We start from the raw sequence: 8,806 nt of genomic DNA, 5'->3' as shown, positions 1-8,806 counted from the left end.
TATATATATAGCAAAAAGAGTCAGAATTGTGAAAAAGAGTTGAAATCATCTTTTTAAATTCTGTGGCGGAAATGGGCTTCCATATTAAGCATTTTTGAAAATCAATAGAAATCTGGTCATACAAGAAAATTAAGTTGTTACTTCAGAAAAAAAACAACAGATAATGTGGAAAATCTCTTGAAGGCAATGACTCATGAAAGAGACATAAGAGTCTCTAAAAGAGGTATTAAATACAGTTCCTGTCGTTTTCAATCAAAATTCATGTGATCTCCATAAGATGAAAACCTCCATTGGCCTCTCGTAATTCCTCTTTCTTACGGGCCTGAACCAGGGAAAAGACCACGGCAGCAAGGGTGTTCCTCCCGAGAGAGATCCCTCTGCTGGTGCTTCTCTCAGCGTAGCTTGAGCTCTGTTCCCTGCTGCTAACAAAGTACGTGCGGACCCCACCCCGCTGTTCGCTAACCCCTTTGACGTAGATATCTCCTCTAAGCTGTAGCACAAAGCCGCGGTCAGCCAGGATACGGCTTGTGGCCTCTGGGACCTGAATACGCCCACTGAGCCCTGTGCTGTCCATTCGGCTAGCAAGATTCACAGTCATGCCCCAGATATCATACTGGGGTTTAGTGGCGCCAATCACTCCGGCGACTACAGGCCCGTGAGAAATACCTGTAAGATAGAAAAACAGCTTTATGCACAATAAAGTTGTTTCAGGAGAAGATTAATAAGGTACTACATTTTTTTTTTAAGATTACAAAGCAAACATTTTCTCTTGGAATAAAATGCATCAGTTGTATATAATAAGACCAGGAAGGTGCATCAAGAAAGTAAAACAGGGTCAAGCAACATGTTGTAATTTTAGATTTCAATTCAAAGATTGTATTATTGTTATAATAATCTTAATTACCCAATGCAATCACATGAAAATCATATTGATGGTTTTGTTTAAGCTCATTAGTGTGTCTGAACTGGCGCCGAGCAGGTTAAATTAATTCACTTCATAGCAAGTAGTCATCAAACAAATAAAGCAAATCTTATTTAAAGTGATATGTTAATTACCAGTAGATTTTTGTTTATTACTAGTAGAGATGCTAAATACAAGAATAGCACAATCTTACCGACACGCAACTGGAAGTTGTTTGAGGTACGTTTGTTTATTTGTTTCAGAGTTTCTTGCATGGCCAAAGCGAACAGAACCAGTGTACTGAGGTGAGCCCACTCATCTTCACATTCCTATAAAATACACATTAATGAAACGGAGCCTTAATTTAGAAAAAAATTTACTTTTCAGTTACTACTTAACTGCTACTTAATTGCTAGTTATATTTCTAAATTGTAAATTATTTGTGATTATTTCTGAATACTTTTTCTATGTTTTATCCTGACCGACCTGGCCAGAATTGAACAGATAGTTCACCCAAAAATGAAATTTACCCCATGATTTACTCACCCTCAAGCCAGGTGAATATGACTTTCTTCTTTCAGATGAATACAATTGGAGTTATATTAAAAAATGTCCTGGCTCTTCCAAGCTTTATAATGGCAGTGAATGGTGGTTGAGATTTTAAAGCCCAAAAAAAGTGCATCCATCATAAGAAATGCTCCACATGACTCCAGGGGGTTAATAAAGGCCTTCTGAAGTGAAGTGATGCATTGGTGTAAAAAATATAAATTGAAAAACATCCTTATTTACAACTTTATAAACCATAATCTCTACCTTTGTTCACCCCTTGGAGCTGTGTGGAGTGCTTCTTATGATGGATGGATACACGTTTTTGGGCTTCAAAATCTCGACCACCATTTGTTGCCATTATAAAGCTTGCAAGAGCCAGGACTTTTTTTTATATAACTCCGATTGTATTTGTCTGAAAGAAGAAAGTCATATACACCTAGGATGGCTTGAGGGTGAGTAAACCATGCTATTTTTCATTTTTTGGGGTGAACCATCCCTTTAACATTTTAATATTTTTTATTATATATTAATTATTAATATTGTATTTATTTATAAAAAAATCTGATTACAATATTGATCTAATCAAACATATTGTAAATGGTAAATGCTTACAATACTATCAGCAACACTGGCTGATACTGATTTTGTCACCAGTATAGGTGGTGCATCTAGTTATATTGTCAGGCATACAGCAAATCAAACGAAGCACAGACCTGTTTTCCAGGAGACAGGCCAGATGCAGCCATGTAGCAGCTGCCAATGGTTTTGATTTTCTCTAAGTCCTGGAAGTAAGGCTCTTCCAGTAGCTAAGGGGACAACATGGAAAAAGATTAAGCAAGCCTGTTTTGAAATTCCTGCCTGCATTTGAAATTTCTCACTTTTGCAATGTCTTATGATAAAGTCAACATTTGCACATTTGAAATACATTCCATTAGTAACATCAGAGTTGTCTGGTCTTGGGCTTCAACATTTTGCACAATTTCACACACCTCATCAAAGTCAGCGATGATCTCATTAAGAAGGCGCAGACATTCCACATCTTGATGAATCAGCTCTTTCTTCTCGTAATAATCTGTAAAGCCTGGAATGGAAGCAAACATCACCCCTACTCGCTCGTAGGATTCAGAGAACAGGTCCTTGGAGCCAAAGAATTCATACAGAGAAAATGTAGGAGTGTTAATTATTATTAATGGATAAATGAAAATGCTCCATAAGTACTGAAATGATTGAAATTCTTCAAATTAGCCTCAATTTGAAAACAAACAGCTGGATAATTTTATTACATATATTATTATTATTGTTTTTATTTCTAACCAAAGTTTAACCAAACTATTAAGATTTGTCATCAATAATCATGCAACTACCTCATTGTTCCTGTCTCTCTCAAGAAAGTGGCGTGCGACATGGGCAGGAAGGATGTTGTACAGCAGACACTCATTATGCTCCCTCAGTTCCTTCATGTCCTCTACCTCCTGTCTGGCCTGAAGACGCCACAGGAAGTCAAGTCTTGCTGTAGTTTCTAACTGTAAGAATAAGTAAAATATTAATTAATTGTTAAAGGAACACTCCACTTTTTCAAAAATAGGCTAATTTTCCAACTCTTAAACTTTAGAGTTTAACAGTTGAATTTTACCTTAACTATCTTAGTACACGATGTAACTACAAAAGAGTTAAGTTTTAAATAGGAAAAATATAGAAACTCTTTGGTAATTTTTGAGCGAGATGCGAACGGTCTAATCAGATTCAATGATCTATGCTAAGCTAAGCTAAAAGTGCTACCGCCAGAATCTGAGATCGGCTGAATGGATTCGAAAACAGTAAAACTCAACTGTTTAACTCTAGGGTATTTGGAAAATGAGCCTATTTTCAAAAAAATTGGAGAGTTCCTTTAAATATGTAATGATTAAATTATTATTCAAATCACTAGCAGTAGCATGTGATTTTGAATTCCTATGATTAAATACTTGAATAAGATTTTATTATAATACCTGTCTACTGTTGTAGAGGACAACCACAACAAACATGGCCATTAGCAACACAGAAACGCCTTTGCGTCTGAGGTACTGATTTCTGGGCAAAACACACACATATAAAGCTTACATAAGCAAGGCCACAACAATTCAACAGTCCATGAAGTAAATAGTTTTCTTGACTTTCTAAACAAGTTTGATGTAGTATATGAAAAATAATAATGACTAAGATTGAAAGGATAAATCTTTGAAAAATCTAGTGCGTAGACATGCAATGTTAAACTTTTGAAAAACATGCATACAATTTCCAAGAAAACAATTAGCAGATCTAAAAAATATAAAGTGGCATACATTTTGTAAAAAACCTAATCTTTGAATGCACAAAAAAAACAAAACAAAAAAACAAAAAAAACAAACAAACACAAAATCATAATTTTAATATTTAACTTTTTTTTTATATTTACTTTTTTATTTAAGTATATTGTCAAGTTATGGTTGGTGTTATTTGACTTTAACTAATCTTGCTTATAAAGTATAATTTTGATATTTGACCTGGAAATATACTGTAACTTTCAAAACTCAAAATTTCCTCTATATAAAAAAATAAAAATAAATGTCTAGTTCAAAAATTGTTGGATTGTCGGTGTCAAAGTCAAACACAGTACCACATTAAGGAAGACTGTTTGACATAACTTCTTTGATAAATAATTCTAATATTGTACCTCTGAATTTGGCCGTTTTGGTGTTGGCGGACAAAGAGCACATGGAAGGCTACCTCAATGAGGTATGTGTAAACTGCAATGACTAACATTAGTACTGCCAACTTCAACAGACAGCTGAGCCTCAGGAACACAGCACACGTCACCATGGCCACCATACCACTCAAAACAAAGAACTGCAGAGAGACGGACAGTTTTACTGAATTTGGTGCAGTCATAAGCATAGGCAATAATGAAATGTGGTAAAATTAGGTTGGCTGTATCAGGATAAGCATTACTGGAAGTTGTCTCACTTGTGACACATTTGTATTAAATATGTATCTACTGTACCTCAGGATGAGTGCAGATGTTTACTGGCCACTGTGCACCTTGTTTTGAGTTCTTGTTACTTTCATTAGCCTCTCCAACCATGTTACACCACAACTGTACAAATCAATAGAGAAATAAACAAAGGCAGACAGGTTTAAGAGAAGTTTTTTAATTTGGCCAAAACAACTAAAAATTCCGGCACTCACAATATCACAGGAGGCCACACCAAAGTTAATAGCAATAGCAGTGAGGGTGAGCAGGTTCCGGATACTCTTGGTCTCATGTATCCAGCAGCACAGATGTTGTAAGTACGGTGGAGAGCGTTTAAATTCCTCAGCCAGTGTTATTAGAAGCAGTAGCACGTAGACAAGCAGGAATACTAAAAACTGGATTACCATAGGATAGATTCTGTGGGACAGAACAATATTGAAAATGTAATACTGCTACATTTCAAAAATCAAAAAAAGTGCACATTAGGCTTGAGAGAATAGTAAGAGCTCACTGTGGTGAGGGGAAGAGGACCTGAACAGCCATGATGAAGAGGAGCATTAGGAATGAGCAGGCCAAGTTGGACTTGAACATCTCGTCTCTCATCTGAGAAAACTGAAAGTGCAAATCTTTAAGCAAAAATGCCATGCAAAATATAAAAGCTGTTCTTCGGTGGTCCATACCTTTCCCTCGATGTGTCTGTCTTTGAAGACTAGTGTGATGGGTGTGATGTGTTCTTTGCGCATTCGCTCACTACTGCGCACCTCAATGGCTTGCTTGATCCTCTTGTTGATTTCTCGAGAGCCAGCACAATGAGAAGTAATCTGATTGGGCAACTGCACTAGGGAGCCATTGGTGAAAGTGGCTAAGATCTAAAAGATGACAATAAAAAAGCACTGAATGCATTTCATGTGGGGAAACAAATTATACAACTATTATCAATACAGATAGATGACTGTTATAAGTTTGTTTATTTGTTGTTAAATCATTTTGGTCAATATATTGCCAATATATTTAACTATGTACTAATTTCTTTAGCAAATCGTAAAAATATTGTTTATAATTAGAATGATATATTGCTTTTTTAAGTATCAGCATCAGTTACAAAAGGATTCACTGAATAACAAATTGTGGCACTATTTAAAAGGTTTGAAAACTTTTCATCTTATGACTAACTAGAGAGGACATTCAGATCTAAGTGAGGTTTATGAGGCCAACACAGACTCACGCAGTTCATTCCAATGATGTTATCAAAAGGAAGCTCAGCACTCCATGTCGTCTCATCTTTGCTGGTCTTCCGGACTTTAGGGGGCTCCTTGTCTTCCTGTGGCGTGTGGCAGATCAGAAAAGTATCGATCTTGTGTTTGCGTAAAAACTCATTCCGCTGATAGCCTTGACCTTCTTCTGTCTCATATACCCCATCTAGACAGTCCAGGGTTGCTCGTGATATATGAATCCTCCTATTATTATACAATTTGATACATTATTCTAATATCAATTTTATTTGGCTAAAGATATGACCATGCTAATGATTTGATGTACTTGCCCTGGGACCCCTCCAGCTTCTAGCATGTTGGCAACATCAACGTCCCAAGACCACACATCAAACTGCCATTTCTGCAGACCCAAAACCCCACACAGAACCGAGCCAGAGTGAATGCCAATACGCATGTCCATATCTCTCTTCAGCTCCTTACGTACACAACTGACAAAGAAAGAGGGACGCTTAACATCATAATCTCTTTTGTTTTCATAAGCAGATTTAGATGTAAATCGTCATAAAGCATCAATAACAATGCAGGAAAAATAGAATACAAATGTTCCAAAATATCAGACATGTCCAATCCTGCTCCAGGAGGGTCAATGTCCTACAGAGTTCAGCTCCATCCTGCCTCAACATGATGTTTCCAGTAATCCAGAAGACCTTGACTAGCTGTTTCAGGTGTACTTAATTAGGGTTGGACCTGAACTTTGCAGGACAGTGAACCTCCAGGAGCAGTATTGAACACACCTGGAAAAGACCTATGAAAGTAAAATTTTGATACAGTTTTGATAGCGCCACAGAGCAGAAATAATTGCATAAAAGGCTTGCTTATAATCTTTGCACATTAAACTGGGAGAAACCTTTAAGTAGATGGACAAAATACATAACATACACACCGTATAGTGTTGATCATTGCCAGACCCATCTCTACACAGCAGCGGGCATGTGCAGTTTGGGGCTCTGGGACCCCAGACACACAGTAATAACAATCTCCAAGAATCTTTATCCTCATACAGTGATTCTCCTAAAATATCAAAAGATATCTTTCAATTAGCTTCAAACCTTGTATAATTTTGACACTAACTGTTTCCAGCTGTCTGTGAAACTCAAAATTTAATCTTTCTCACCTCAGCTAGGCGATCAAAGCGACCAAACAGCTCATTGAGTGTACGCACCAATTCCTGAGCTGACATGGTCATGGAGAGAGAGGTGAAACCTTTTATATCAGCAAACAGGATACTGAGACAAGAACAAATACAAGTTCATTTCATGCACCATTCTTGCAACCTAAATATACTGGAGGAAAATACTACACAGGGAGCTATGTGTACCTGACGTCTTTGTATTGATGAATGTAGGTTTTATGGAACTGTTGAGGAAGCAATTCATCTTCCATAGCAGTCATATCACCAATCATCTCCGTAGCAATAAATCGAGGAAGAATGGACATCACCAATCGCTCCTAGTGTGAAATGATTCCTCTTATCTTCTGAAATTTCATATTAATGATCTAAGAACATCTTATTAAATCAAAAATCTCAAACCTGTCTTTGGTTCTCTCGTTCCATTTTGACTCGTCCTTCAATGCAACGCCGTGTCTCAAGGAATGCCTGCCTCTGAGCACGATCCGATAAGTAGTGGATGAACAGCCCTGCAGTATTCATACCCATGTACAACAGACTTTTTGCTAGTAACTGAAAACCAAGAGTAAAAGTTAGCACAGTTACTGAAATGAACAAGACAAGCTTCATTCATTCTTGTATTTATCTTTCAAGTTGACAAATGGTTGAAGATTTTTTTGAGATTTTCGTTTATTCATGTCCTAATAATGGAGCATTTATCAAAAAGGAGACAAAGTACAACTCAACAGATGCATAAAAATCTGAAACTGACTGACTCCATATTTAACGGGTTGGTCCTTGTGGTGATCTTCGCTTTTAAGGAAACATTGATTTCCTTTTACTTTTTGACACAGCTGAGAATCAAGAAGTGAACTTTGAAGTTAAATGAGCTTTGAGCTTGAGCACAGAACCTTTATTTACCTTTCTTACAATGGCCGTGTCATTGTAGTTCCTAAGGGCATCCACCAACAGGTGCAAGGCAGCGGTGGAGAACCCTATGAAGATGGACCACAGTAGAGGTAGGGGCAATAGTGTGTAGGTGGCGAAAAGGGTGAAGAGCACATACCAGGATTGGTTCTCCAACCCATATGCCAAACCACCCAGCGCCTGCACAGTCTGGGACAACCAGCTTGCCAGCCCAGCATAGCGCAGGTAATCTGGAGTCATCAATCCTTTACAGGTCAGAACTAAGACACATATGACTGCTCCAAGTCCCATGAAGAGCCCAGCCAACCATCCTTGCTGAGAGTCCACCATCTCTGGGGCCACAGCCAGGTAGATGAAGAGAATATGGAGTTTGGTTAGGATATCAATGACATTAGTGACTACAAGTGAAGTTCGGCGCTGACCAGATGAGTGTTGCTGGTATAGATGCTCAAGATCATGAGATTTGAATTTGTGGTGGAGAACTGGAAGGAAAATGCCACGCACTGTGGAGCCCCAGCTTACGAAGAAGTCAGCATCACTGAGTGAGTCAGTGGACTTGCGTGTACAGGTGGAGTTGCGCTCTCGTAATGGGTGAACGCGAGCTGCAGAGGAACGCCGCTTATGTGTGCCTGCGTTGCCCCGCACAGCTTTGCTACGAATCTGCCTGTTGATGTCATCGATGTAGGCATCAGTAACAATGATTTTGTGAGAACTGGCTGCTCGCCCCTCATGATGCATTCCTCGTTGGTCAATAATGTGACGTACTGCATTCTGCCACATTAGTTGCTTGCGTTTCAGGTTGGGAGAGGGAGGCATAGCTGAGCATACCTTAGGCGAAAGAGTGACTTCTGTGAAACTCAAAGCCATGATCTGAACCTGATTTAAACAGGCTTTAGATCCCAAAACTTAGCTCAAGATCTCTATCAACTGCACAAACCTAAAACAAGACAGAAAAGAAAAAGGTTTAATAGTCTGGATGGAACTTTGAAGTTGTATCAGAATGAAAACCATAAACTTTAAAATGAAACATGACAATAAGCACAGTACACTGTAAAAAA

The 8,806-nt window shown here is 38.1% G+C and overlaps 1 protein-coding gene across 1 annotated transcript; it reads right to left on the bottom strand.

Annotated features, from left to right (window-relative positions):
• Positions 1-8,806, bottom strand: si:ch211-132f19.7 (adenylate cyclase type 8). The gene is made up of 18 exons (XM_059519171.1): positions 7,743-8,806; positions 7,245-7,394; positions 7,032-7,162; positions 6,828-6,939; positions 6,597-6,724; positions 5,983-6,141; positions 5,665-5,896; positions 5,120-5,308; positions 4,951-5,051; positions 4,655-4,856; positions 4,470-4,562; positions 4,143-4,315; positions 3,439-3,520; positions 2,815-2,973; positions 2,440-2,586; positions 2,164-2,256; positions 1,116-1,230; positions 1-666 (listed from the first exon to the last, which is right to left on the bottom strand). Exons 1-18 carry the CDS (start codon positions 8,613-8,615, stop codon positions 260-262), a joined length of 3,546 nt encoding a protein of 1,181 aa, XP_059375154.1. The 5' UTR covers positions 8,616-8,806; the 3' UTR covers positions 1-259.

This window comes from Carassius carassius, chromosome 31 (genome assembly GCF_963082965.1).
Source record: "Carassius carassius chromosome 31, fCarCar2.1, whole genome shotgun sequence".
In the NCBI taxonomy this organism is placed as follows: domain Eukaryota; kingdom Metazoa; phylum Chordata; class Actinopteri; order Cypriniformes; family Cyprinidae; genus Carassius; species Carassius carassius.
Note: the sequence above shows the minus strand (reverse complement) of the source record. Positions and strands in the feature narration are given on the sequence as shown.